The 13,427-nt window shown below is 45.7% G+C and overlaps 1 protein-coding gene across 2 annotated transcripts in view; it reads right to left on the reverse strand.

The window, feature by feature from the left end:
* Nucleotides 1-525: 525 nt before the first annotated feature.
* Nucleotides 526-13,427, reverse strand: part of nrp1a (neuropilin 1a) — a 59,988-nt gene continuing 47,086 nt past the window's right edge. The window contains exons 10-18 of one of the 2 annotated variants that reach the window (XM_034572302.1): nucleotides 10,817-11,148; nucleotides 9,366-9,510; nucleotides 7,061-7,171; nucleotides 6,177-6,227; nucleotides 4,169-4,312; nucleotides 3,748-4,025; nucleotides 3,500-3,596; nucleotides 3,329-3,382; nucleotides 526-3,217 (exon numbers count right to left, since the gene is read on the reverse strand). In XM_034572302.1, the coding sequence (XP_034428193.1) occupies nucleotides 2,931-3,217; nucleotides 3,329-3,382; nucleotides 3,500-3,596; nucleotides 3,748-4,025; nucleotides 4,169-4,312; nucleotides 6,177-6,227; nucleotides 7,061-7,171; nucleotides 9,366-9,510; nucleotides 10,817-11,148 (1,499 nt within the window). In that variant the 3' untranslated portion in view covers nucleotides 526-2,930. The remainder of the gene's footprint in view (nucleotides 3,218-3,328; nucleotides 3,383-3,499; nucleotides 3,597-3,747; nucleotides 4,026-4,168; nucleotides 4,313-6,176; nucleotides 6,228-7,060; nucleotides 7,172-9,365; nucleotides 9,511-10,816; nucleotides 11,149-13,427) is intronic. The other variant, XM_034572303.1, reaches the window with a different exon arrangement.

Genomic DNA, 13,427 nt, shown 5'->3' on the forward strand with positions numbered 1-13,427 from the left:
CGCTCTACGCCATTATTCTACCACCAATAGGTGGAGCATCCACACATTAGAAGCTTGCATCTGCTTTAACATGTGGGCATGAATACCCACAATTCATTGCTCTGTAATTAATAAATAATCAAATAAACGATTAAACCTCCTTGTCATCAAGACGCAGTTTATTTGTATCTTTGGAGAGCGATGGCTGTGAGACAGAGAGCGGACACTGTGCTGCTGCAGAAACGCTTTTACACGACTGTGATGAAGAAAACAGATTCAGCTTCTGCTGCTTTGGCCCTTTACAGCACGACTGTGACGTCCGTCAGAGTGGAAACAAAGAGGCTTCAGATCCTAACACAACCAATATCCTCTTCTCCTTTTAAGGCCTTGCTGTTTATTCATTTTTTTATCCTACAACAGCAAATTACAGAAGCAGTATTGAAAATAAAAGTCTTTTTTTCTTATTCTCGTAAAAAGAAGTTCTGCACAAAATTTGAAAGACAGTACAAAACGAAGCGTTAATATGTAAATGAAGGGTCAGGGACGTTACTGTTGGAAAAATCTATTATGCCTTTTTCAATAATGAAAACATCTGGATATCTTTACATTTCAGAATTATATCACATAATCTGAAACTATATATATAAAAAAGATGAAAGAAATGAACACTTTTTTTGTCTTTTTGACTTTCTTCAGTTTTTTTCCTGGAAAATGAATGCTATAAACACATAAACCTCTTAAATATATTTATCAGTGCAACATCGTTTCTTTTGAGTCCACACTACAGTATCCTTTTTCTCTAGCACACATGGCTACAGTCCTTCTAGAGCTGAAAGCACAGACGGACGGTGGAGAGGCTGAAACTGACATGGGACGAGCTGAGGATGCGTTCACCACGGCAACAAGTACAACGCACACAGGATGGAGACGATGTCACCGTTCTCAGGATCAAGTTTTTGATTGTTTGATTGAGTTGCAGGTCCCTGTTGCCCATGTGTCCCCTCAGAGGTCCCTCCCCTCCTGTGGGGGATGGTGGGACTGTCCCACCCATCGGCAAACAAAAGTCCACACTGAGGTGACGTCTGCACCTCTTAAGCTTAAAAAGACATGAAAAAAAACAGAAACATATCTCTTCACTACAATTCCCAACATCCCCCATGTTTCTCTCCAGGGGCTTTGACAAGTAAAACCAGTTCTCTTGAGAGTGATGCCCACTGGTGAACTGAGCAGTTGTGAGTTGGTGAGACCCCCCCACCCCTCTCCCCAGCGAACAGAACAACCATCCTTTGGTAAAGCCATGAGAGGAGGAGGAGGAGGAGGAGGAGGAGGCCAGGTGACCTGATTCAGGTGATGCCACTCGACCCTCCGCTGCACCAGCGACCCGTCCCAATGACATCAGCTCTGACATCACAATGGTATGGCTGCTACACGTGAACACATGTACAACTCTGGTTGCGGCCCGAGCGGCCGTGAAGCTACAGTACAGCATGTGAGGGATACAAACAGGGGTTCTATCACAAGACACGCTTGTCTGGCTAAAGTAATGATAGCACCATTCTTCAGTTAGTGTAGTGACCCCCCCTGGGTTGATAGGCTCCTATCACGAGGGGGGGTCAGAAACAAAGTGCATTCAAGCTGCATCGTCCAGACAGAAGTCAAACCACAGTGATGTTGGGAGAGTTAGTGTTGGTCTGAGGTGAAACTTGTTCAGGACTTGTTTTGGTTTGCTGGCAGATGAATAATTGACCAGCCGCTGTGCCATCGACATGAGTGTGTTTGAGGCTTAATCTGAAAGATTCTGGTGACTCATGAAGAAATGAGGGATTATTTTAAAGAGAGAAGGTGCCAAGAGTTCAGTATGTCAGCTTTTTCTTTTGTGACCTTCTTCTGTTTTTTATTTTTTGTGCAGTGGTTTGGATGACAGATGCTTGAATGCACATTGAAACTGCTGCAACATCAGCATCACATGAATCCCGAGCAACTAAATCTGAAAAAGAAGTAACACTGCACCTTCCACAAAACAGTGAGAGGATTGTATTTACACACGCACACACAAACCCATGAAAAAAGGGATACTGCAGCTTTTTTCCTTTTTCCTTTCTTTAAAAAGGGCAATAAAATATATTAAAACTTATTTACAGTGTGTGGTTTTTTTGGGACAGAAAACGACGACAACAAGAAGAAAAAAAGAAAAATAAAGCGCTGTGATAGATTGTTATCCTGGTTTGTAGGTATTTATAAGATAATGTGCCCCTGTTTCCTGTAATCATAACTTAAGCCATATACAGTAAAAAATCAACAGAGGAGACCAACCAAAACGTACTAAAGGCACTGTTAGAACCATACATTGCCATGAATGGAACCCTCACTTTAAAGTGATCGGGGTCAAAGAGGAAAGAGGACACGTGTCAGGGTCCTACGGACTCACCCTGTTTACCACGACATGGGGCCAATCCACAGCTTCGCCAGATATGGTTCGTTTGAAGTTTTTTGATTCGTCTCTTTCAAAAGTTGAAAATATACAACAGCCTTCATGAACTGATGATGAAACAAACATTTCTCTCCCAGAAAATGATAAATACTTTAAACATTATTAATAAATTGGTCTCAACACCAGCATCCGATTGTAAAAATGAATGAAAATCAAAATAGAAAATTAAAATATCATCTAAATCATCTGTACATATTCTTTTCTGTATTTTATTTGTACACAGTGTCCCCTACAGGTAGGTTCTTTTTTTTTTTACTGCAGCTCCTGAGAAAAGCGTGGATCAGTCCAAACCTCCCCACTGGATCCTGAACCTGTCCCTCATCCAGCGAGGTGAGGGCGTTGGCAGTCCGTTGAGCGTACCTGCTCGCGGAGACACGAGAGGATACGCCTATAGCCAGTCTAGTGCACGCTCTGGGAGCCGTGCACGTCACACAGTTTCATCGATGTGCTCAGTCCCATCTCAAGCCTCTGAGTATGAGCTCTGTACATTGAGTTTGTCCTTCTTTAGCTTGACGCCGTCCACTAGCTCAAAGTTATAGTTCTCCAGGGCTGATAAGTTCCTGTCCGACATGCCCCCGTGTGAGCAGGCGCAGTACAGCACCACGCCGCAGATGGCGCCCAGGAAGACCCCCAGGGCGGACATGGCGATGATAGTGATGAGGATGGGGTCGAGGGTCTTTAGCATGTTGCCTGCTCCGCTGATCTGGTTTGTCTCCACGAACACCGGGTATTCAGTGATCTCTTCGACTGTAGAGGAGACGGAGGCAGAGGAGGAGAATGAGATGTGAGAACATAAACTCCTAAGGATTCCTGAACGAGGAGTATTGGAAAATAACACTTGTGTGTTGGGTGACTTACGGATTTCATTGAAGTTATCCTCTGGTAGCATGGCCTCAGTGGGTACGTCAGGGTCTGTTTGAAAAGAAATGATAAATAAATACGGTTCCTGAAGATGACAAGCTGCAGTTTAAACTGTATAGTCATATTTCTTATGAAGAACTGAGTGGATATGAAGAATAGAAGCTTCACCTTTACAGTCCGCCATACTGAGCCCATTGAGAACCGTAATGTCATCCACAGCAATGTCTCCCCAGCTCTTTCTCTCCACCAGCCCTTCGATCACCACCTTAACAAACAAAAAAAGAAGCCTGAGTGACTTTTCGGTCTTTTCTTGAACGCCACAGTGGAACACAGGTATAATGGTACAAGCACAAACAAGTCACAGAAAGAGGAAAAGGCCAGTTTCAGCTGTAAAATTCCTCAAAACCTCTATTTACCTGATAGGGTTTGTTGGTGCGCGGCACAAAGACGCGACCTTCTCTCCAGCGGTTGCCCTGGTGGCCGCTGACCGTCCACAGCAGGATGTCTGCCGGCCCTTCGTCCGTCTGCTTGCGCTGTTTGATGTGCAGTGTGCCGATGTGCGACCCGAACATGTGGTACCAAAAGGACACGCAGAGGTCCGAGTCTGGGGAGCTGACCACGGGGCTGACGAGCCGAGCCACCTCCGTCTCCTGAGGACCCGCCGCCAACGTGTAGATGAAGTTCCCTGATCCGCCTGTGGGACAAAGAGAAACTTGTATAACTGACATGAAAAAGCTATGAGGCTGCAAGGAAATGTGACTTCAGCAGGTACTGTGTCAGAAGGTTGTAGGTTTTTATTGTAAAGTGGATTTGAGGCATCACGTGCAGGGCTCTCACCTGTGTGATCCATATTGGGTCCAGTGTTCAGAGTGGGGGTGCCGCTGGACTGGATCTGCCACCTGGAGCCGGTGTCCTCGGATGTCCAGCTGCAGAACGACGGGTCATTGGCCCAGCCGAAGTCACAGGCAAACCACAGGAAAGCTGCACAGACGAGAAGAAAAGGGGGGGGGGGGATCAGATTTCATCCTCAAAATGACATAGGAATATTTCATGGTTCGACAGCAGGCTCCACTTGGGCTAACAGTGACTAAGTAGAAGCAGTAGAGGGCAGCAAAGATCCATGGGACCAGAGCTCAGAGTCCACAGCTGGGGGACATTAAAACAACTACAGTCACTCAGGAGGGGACTGGAATGGAAGACAAGTTATGATATGACATGAGAAAGAACAGTCAGCGTAGACCTCATGTTGACATTATACCATCGTCTGTAGTGAATGATCTCTTTAATGAATGTAACAGGCGACATAAAGAAAGGTATGTGGGGACATTAAGAACAGAAGAGAAAGATGGGGTCTGGACATGGCGTCCAGTCGAGAAAGCAAATCCCGTAGCAACCTGCGGAGAGCTCAGGATTTTAATGAGCGCGGGGACTTGAGGTTTGAAGACAGCTATGGTAACAGTGCCAGGGCCCCATTCCAACAATGCAACTCCCTGTGGACACACGCGGCGCTGAAGAAGTCTCCATGGAGGCAAGAAAATGTGTGGGAGCTCAGGCTTTCGTGCTTTTCAAATTGGATAAAGAAAGACTTCCAAAGAACACACGGGAGGGAGATGTTTGGGATGTTAGCCACGGCCTTTAACTACAGCAAGAGATGCCTTTAGAGATAAAATGAGTTGACTCTCCAAATGACACACTATACAAACCAATACTCTCTGTTTTAACTAGCTTCTGCAGGCAACGACTCTATTTATCCATTAAACACAAAGGATGGAATTCCCAAATGGAGCAGTAATTCAGATGCCAAGACACTTTTTTCATCAAGAAATCCCGTTCCCAATTAAAATAGCTATGGCCTTTTTTTTGTTTGTTGCATTCTTGGGAGGCTTTGACTGAGGCGACCAACCAGCTCTAGATAATATGATCAGCCACATGACTCACGTGGCTGTTTGACAAGGAGAAGAAGATACTTTTTCTTGCCGAATGCCAACGGTAACTACATCTTCTGAGATTAGGGTGCTTGGCACGCACACCGCCACTCAGACATTAACACACAAACAAACACACACGCACACACACACAGACGTACATATGAACGGAACTGATTAGCATGCATGTTTTGAGACTCTTGAAATTAAAACTCAGAAGGACAAGTGTTTATCCACAGACACTTGGTTGTGTTCATATACTCACAATGTATGCATACGACAGACACACACACACACCTGCACTTCAGCTCTCATCTATTATAGTAGCAGACAGACCACAGAGCAGGCTGATGGAGTGATGTGGGGCTGGGTGGAGCCTATGGACCATTAGCCAAGGTCAGACTGGGGCTCAGCCTCTCAGCTGGCTGCTGCCTCAACACCATGCTATAGGAGACACAGCCATGTGTGTGTGTGTGTCCATGCACGTGGCCCCAGAGCACACTTAATTTCCTGTGGTCATTTTGCATTGTGCTTTCCTGTTTTTTATAGCAGTGTGTGTGTGTGTGTGTGTGTGTGTGTGTGTGTGTGTGTGTGTGTGTGTCAGTGCCGGCCCAGTGATTAGTGATTATGCTGAGGAGGCAGCAGCAGAGCACCAGTGCTAATCATCAGCTCGCCCCGCATCACACAACCTCCCTCACCATGTCAGCGGGAGCTTCTCAGGGCCACATCATCAGCTTTAATAACAGAGACACATCAGAGGAGAGAGGGCGCCTTCAGCTGGCAACCATTAACTAAGGTGTGCTTCTTGATAAATATATGGAAATGAATTCAAAGAAACCGTGAGCAGTTGAATATTTACTTGATTTTTCAAAGTTCTGTGCGTGTGATATGGAATAAGATAGAACCAATGTTCTGCTCACCTGGGATGGTATCCACGTCAACAGTCGTGGTCTCTGGCATTGTGGTAACACCTGACACAACAAATGACCATAGTTAGCATTGCCTGGCATCCAGAAAAGTCACCCATGCACTAAATGTATCCATGCTAATTAACTTTAGCTTGTCAATCGTCTACCCTGAAGCAGTTAGGTAATACTTTTCAAATACATAGACTGAAACGGTGCCGTGCTCATCACTGGAGACTGCTGGTTAATAGGGAGGGCAAGCAGCAGTGAGGGCTCAGAGTCACTGGGTTAGTGGGGAAATAGGCCAAGAGGAGGAAGTGGAAAAGAGGGTGCAGGAGGAAAAGAGAGCGGCGCAGATCTCGCTGCTGGTGGGCTTAGAAACAGGTGTCTGTAAGGTGTGCACGTTTGTTGATGTGCACAGACACCTGTTCTTCGTTACATGCGATATCTACTGCAGCCTCACTTGTGGCCTCTCTCTGAGGTTTCTGTGTTTCTCTCCCCTGTTAAAATGTATTTTTTTGTTATTCCTCACTCTAGTTGAGGGTTTAGGGGAGAAGATGCACACATTGTTAAGCCCTCTGAGGCAAATAGTGATTTGTGAATATGGACAATATAAATAAAATTTGATTGACTGATGTATTGGTGCAAGCATGATAATGGTCTCCTGTCAGATCCGTGTACATGCCCAGGTGCTCATGCGTGCATGCATGTGTGCTTGCGAATGTGCTCAGTATGGCAGCTTAGCTGTGGTAGTATCAGATCTGTCTGTGTCAGAGAGCAGTGAAGCTGGGGAAGTGGTGGTGGCATTTAAGCAGATCAAGTGTGCGCCATAACAGAAGGAGGAGCAGGGAGTTGGGGGTGGGGGGGTGGTTGCAGTCTCATGAGGGCGATGTTAGCACCTGTCACGTCGTAGTCATCACCTGTGCCGCTGTGGCAGCTCGCCTGGTCGTCGTCGCACTCGTCTGACGGAGTCGTGCGCGGGACGATCGTGGTCGGCGGCAGCGTAGGGGCTGTGAAGGTGAAGGAGCGAGAGAGCAGAGAGCATTGATTAGATTTCAGGTTAAACACAAACAATAATGGAGGGTCTGGAGGGGACGGGCTGAACAAGCACCTACTGTTTTGTGCTTTCTGATCATGTTCTTACCATAAATAACACACTGAGATTTAGATGGAAAAATCTGTCAGTGCATTGATTTGGCAGACACGTTTGTCTAAAGAATAAAAGTATTCAAACATGATCTGTACACGAACAGGATGTCATCAGAAAATGTTTGTGAATAAAAAATAAACAAACACTAAAAGTGTGATCAATGCCAGAGTTTTAGGGAGAGTTATCATTGGGTGTAGATTCAGTCTGAAAGGCTGAGTTGGACTTAAGTTGAAAATAAAAATAAAAAATCTAAGAAAAAAAGAAACATGTATAAATAGGCTCAGCAGGCTCTGCTCACAGTTACACACTGTTTTAATGGAGGCCTGAGCTATTAGCATCCCTCATTTTATCAGGTTGTGGAGATGTGGGTGTATAAATAAAGCTCAAGCAAAGGCTTGGTGCTTGAGGCTTGGGCGGCTGAAACTGAATGATGCAGAAACAAGGCTCAGGATTGGCTATAGGCAGGGCCCCTGGCTGCCATAGTGGCCTATCATTATGGCTATGTTACACTTGGATGTGGCCATGGCCCTAGATGCATGCCACACTCCGCTGCCGCACAGCCGTCCTGCGGTGCGTGTGTGTATTTGTGTGTGTTTACACTGACTGAGTAATGAACGGGCTGCCCAGTGCAGAGGGAGGAAAGAGGAAGAGGAAAGAGGTGGAATAAAGAGAAAGGCACAGATAGACAGATAGAGGCAAACTGCCAGAAAAATGTATTTTTACAGTATCTGTGTGTGTGAGATTGTGTGTGTGTGTGTCTGTATGTGCGCCAGGGAATAGTCTCGCTCACTCCCTTTGCAAGATGAAATATGGGGCAGATCAGCCCCTGTCAGAGTCAGGGTGGGGAAGGTCAGGGATGGGGTCAGCGTTGCGTCAGGGGAGCCTCTCACAGAAATGGGGATTTAGCCCTTTTACTATGACTCCTTGCACGCACACACACACACACACACACACACACACACACACACACACTTGTACACACTAGTGAAAGCACCTGTGTGTGTGTGCGTGATTGTGTATACATGCCTGTAACCACATGTTTGGCAAGGTGATTGCGGTTGCTCTCTGTGTATATGTCTGTGTGAGTATGTGTGTGTTTGGTATTAACACTGAAAACAAGCATTATCATCTGACTAAAGCTCCCTGTGGGAGTCCATGAGGCTTACGAAGGAACGGGCCTCCCTGAAATCCAATATGTAAATCCACTTAGGGCTATAGTGCGCTCTGCATCTCTGAGCTGTTTTTGTGCGCTACATCAGCTTTGAGAGAGACAGATAAAGAGCGGGGAGAAAAATAGGGGTCATTTTAAAGATAGCAAAGTGTGTGCGGTCCTTTGAACGAAGAAAGACATGTACGGGTTGGGAAGAGTGCGATGGGGGCAAGGCTGCAATAATCCTACTGGGAGAGGTGGGCTTTCATTTGATCCCCTCTGGAAGTGGCGAGCTATATGGGAAGCTTTGATGTAACGTGGAGACAAGACAAGTGTCCCTTGCAGAGATAAAGAGCACGAGCTGGACAGCTGTGGGCTCAACACAGGGAGCCCTTACACACATCTTTAAATAACCTGAACTGTGGCGAAGACATGAAGCGCAAGCCACTTACAGCCATGCCATTAAGCTCGGATGATATATGGTTCACCTGTATGTGTGTCATGACATGTGAACATACATGTTGTGTGTGAATGGATGTACTGAGTTATTTTTGGCATTACTCAGACTAAAAATGTAAAAAACGTAAGCACCAACGCTGGTAATGTCAAAACCAAAACTCCAGGCCCCCCCCCCCCCCCCCCCCCCCCCCCAAAGGATAAGCGTTAGAGATAACGGATGGATGGATGTTCTGAAAAGCATCTTCACCAGTTGGAAAAGTCGTCAGAATGGGGGGAAAAAAAGTTTTACTATCGATGCTTACTTTGCCACCATTGGTAGAAACATAATTTCAGCTTTACGAGAAATCAGTTCGACAGGAAGGAAATGCTTCTTGCATTTAATTTGCATAGAACATACAGAATGCAACAGATTATGGTACATATGCTAACTGGGGTTCCACCTTACCTTCAATCTCACAGCCCAGGAGCTCGAGTCGCAAGCCCATGCCAGCAGGAGTGGCCCTCTCTGGGTATATTCTGATGAAACGCGTCAGCAGGGACTCCACTGTCCTCAGCTCAGGAGTGTCGTAGTTACTATTCCCTTCAAATATCTGGAGGTGGAAGGAAGAAGGACAAAGATAGAGAGGAAAAGTGTGAGCGGACAAAAAGGAAAGACATTAAGAGTAATTTTTTTGATAGTATCAGTGCTGGGTGTTTGATCGATACAGCTTTCTAAATGCAGATACCCTGAAGCAGCCTTATTCCTGCCTTCTGAAAGCTATAGGTGGATGGGTGGCATGTGCTCTGTTGTTGGAAATAAGGGAAAGAACAGAGGATGACCAGATCGCTCTCATCTTGCTGACATCTAAAGCGCAGCTTAGGCGACTCGCGCAGGGGGCCCGTGGCAGACACAGCGTGGCCCACTCCTCTGTCAAAGGCAACTTTCAGTTTCTTCAACTCTGCCTCAGATCCTCTTCGAGCGGAGGAATAAATGAGTCGAAAAAGAGGAGAACGTGGGGTGTGAGAGAAGAAAGCAAAGGAGGAGATAGAGGATTGATGGAAGTGGATTAATGGGTGTGATCACGTGAAGGAGCCTGGTGTGCATCAGATGCTGGGAACCTCTCAGGCGAGGGGAGAGAGGCGGCTAACTAGGACAGGGGGATATGGATCCCCTTGACTCCCTTCATAAATCAACAATCAGCCCATCTGGATCAGATTTATGCCCTGTCAGGGACGCTTGTAATTGGGGACAGGCTGTTGTAGCTCTTCTTGGGGTTGTGCGCATGCTTCTGTATATGTGCTCGTATATACAGTTTCTGTGTGAAAAGGGTTGGCATGTGTCCTCGGAGCATGCAGTGTCACCCGCAGATAAATCTTGGATCACTTCTCCATGTTGCACACTCTTTCCTCCCTCGCTCTCGTCTTTCCTTTCGTCTTTTCCCTTCACTCTCTTCACCCCCCCCCCATCCTGGAGAGGTTTCACTATCCACTGAAAGGGTTGAACGGTGTGTGAGTCGCACACAATACAAAGCAGGAGGAGAGAACTAGGAAAGGACTCTGCGAGACATGAGATGCTTATCCTAATGTGATTCAAAGCGCTGCTGAAATTGACTCAGAACGACTGCTGAATGAGTCACAACTGCCAGACGCAACGCTCGACTGAAAATTGACTACATGCATCAAAATCGGAATTGATGTTCTGATGTTTCTGAGAGCCAGTTTTAGAAGTATGTATTCAAACCATTTTCCTACAGCCAGAAGGTAAAGTGATATCCTATCAAACCATCAATCCCAACCCATTCCCATTAAAGAACCATTGCATACACATAAAGAAGTCTTTAAGGATTATTTTGGACATCCTTCAGTATTTTACAAGGTTGTTGTAGCACAAACGACAAGCAAAGAAGAAACCCTTACCTTTGGCTTATTCCCATTGGTGTCTAGCACCATCCTCCACTCAGAGCCGTTATTGCTGTAGCCGAGACGGAACTTCTTCATGAAGACTTTGTTCTCACGGTGCTTCCCCCCCTGGATGATTAACCCCTTCATGAGCTTCTCCTCGCCGAGATCCACCTGCAGCCATTCGTTGGTGAAGGGCTGGGGCTGGGGCAGCAGAGTCCACCCCGTCCGGCTCGTCAGCAGGCGGGCGTTCTCTGGCACCCAGCTCCGGTCTGTGTGGGAGGACGCTGTGATCTGGTTGTCGGTGATCAAGCCTGACACCATGCCCAGCATGCCCGAGCAGGGGTACTCTGAAACACAAAAAGGGAAAGCGAGAGGTGCTTAGCTTTTTGATAGAAACCAATGAAAACCCGCTGAGATGACAGGTACATGCGACCAAAGACTTCATCTATATCCAAGGGCTTGATGTTGAACATAAATTACCAAGCTACAAGTCAAGTTTGGTGAATTTGAGGTTTATGTAGTAGCAAGTGGGACAGTGAAAGTGAGGAGAACAATTTCCTAAACTCATTGTGATGTTAGTGTGATCTCTCCCTCCATACTCTTTCTCCCTCTGTCTGCAGATCTCATGCATACTAATTCCTCCGCCTGAAGCGCTTGTCTCCAGGCAGCCAATTAAAACCCTCCTCTCGGTTGGTGCTTCCACCTCCTGCATTCTGGGAGCGCCTTTTCTTTTCATCTCCCTCATCCACCCCCTCCTCCCTCTATGGACTCACATATACTCACACACACAAAAACACATTCTCTTTGTGTTTTATCTGCAGCTGCAGTCATCTACCTTCTACGCCGCAGCTGTCAGCATCTGTGCGACTGCCTTTTAACACCTTGTTGTTTTCTGTCCATGTCCCTAAAACTTTCTTCTCCTCCTTTTGTTCCATGTCTCTGATCTTATAGATATTAACCCTCTATAGGTTTTAGCGTCTTAAGATCAATCCTGATTTGTTTCCTGAGGGAGAAGGCCATTTTTTCCTTTTTTCCTCACCATTTACTGTTCATGGACATCCCTTCATACAAAGCGGTGAACAGAATAACAACCTGTTGATACAGACTGTAGCTATTTGCATGCTTAAACATGAGATTTGTTTTGCACACTAGAATATGTTTCATCCAGGACAACAACCCAACACTACAATTAAGATTTCTTTGCACCAGTGCTAGTTTAAATAAAACAAAAACAAAAAAACTTAAAGACTCTTAAATGGAATTTGGACTTCACATTTTCAAGGATTTAAAGCGACTGCCAGACTGCTTTAAAGGTAGGGAGGAACAATAATAAAGGTTTCAGTTATATAGCCTACACTGTTGTGTATGGTACCTGGATTATTTATGTGAAAAGAAATTCATTTTGAAATTAACAAGAAAGACTAAAATGATAATCGGCCTGACATATTCATGTAAACACTATATTCATGTAAACACTATATTCATGTAAACACTAGCGGTCTTTGAATATTCTTCATAGTTTTTGAGTCCCATGGGTGTAACAGTGAGTAGCAAAACTTGAATATGAATCTCAATAAAACAATGTAATTCTGAAACACCTCCAGGAGTAAAGTATTCCAACATTCGTCGACTGGTTGCAATGTTTTTCTGCTTGTATCCAAATTGAAAACACTGGAGTTTACAAATGTTTGTATGTTGTAACTACGACCAGACGTCGGACACTTGACAGCTTGTGTTAGGGCTAAAACCCCCTTCCCTCTTTCACTAACTTTTCTCGTGCACTCAATCCCAGTCCCAAGACAGTGAGTCAGGCACCTCTGGTAAGCAATAACATATTTACTATCTGGCTCCCACAGAGGAATAAATCTGGGCATTATTACATCCTCTGTGTCTCTATGAGACAAAGTGTGCACTGTAACACTGATGGGACTCAATTTTGTTGCTGCATCTGGGAAAAGATTTGGAGAACAAGGCTTTATTCAGACTTGTCTTTCTCGCTCGCTGGTTATCTAAAGCCACTCGTATGCAGACCCGTGGGACTCTCTGGACCTTAATTCTTGAAAATCAGAACTCGAGGAACAAACGCTGTCAGTGCAGTCCCTCCACTGTTGTCAGAGTTTTTCTCTCTTTTTCTTCTTCTGTTTTTGGCCAAGGTCTGTTTGGGAGTGATCACAGGAGCTGGCCTCTGGCAGAGTAGAGCTAAGGCACTGCATGCTGACTATCTTTGAACAAGGAATAAATGAGAGAAAGGTGTATGTGTGTGTGTGTGTGTGTGTGTGTGTGCGTGCGTGCGTGCATGGGTGCTGATCTGAGTTGAGGCACTGCGGTGAACTCCCTGGGTCATATGGGGCTGTTAATCGACTTCAGCTGCGATCACAGCAGCTTCCGAGATGGCACGCATGTACTGACACACCCAGAGGAACAAACACATGTGTGTTTTTGTGGACAGCAAGCACGGATGTTGATCCATGGCTATGTGGGCCGCATTAAGGGTTTGGGCGGAGCATCAGTGGTTCATCACAGATATTTATACACCAAGGCTTATTTACAAACATCAGGGCGGTGGATCTTTATTATTAATGTGTGGCTGTTTGTATCAGCAAGGGGCTTGGGACCATGGTGATTT

The sequence above is a fragment of the Hippoglossus hippoglossus genome, chromosome 20, assembly GCF_009819705.1.
Source record: "Hippoglossus hippoglossus isolate fHipHip1 chromosome 20, fHipHip1.pri, whole genome shotgun sequence".
Lineage (NCBI taxonomy): Eukaryota > Metazoa > Chordata > Actinopteri > Pleuronectiformes > Pleuronectidae > Hippoglossus > Hippoglossus hippoglossus.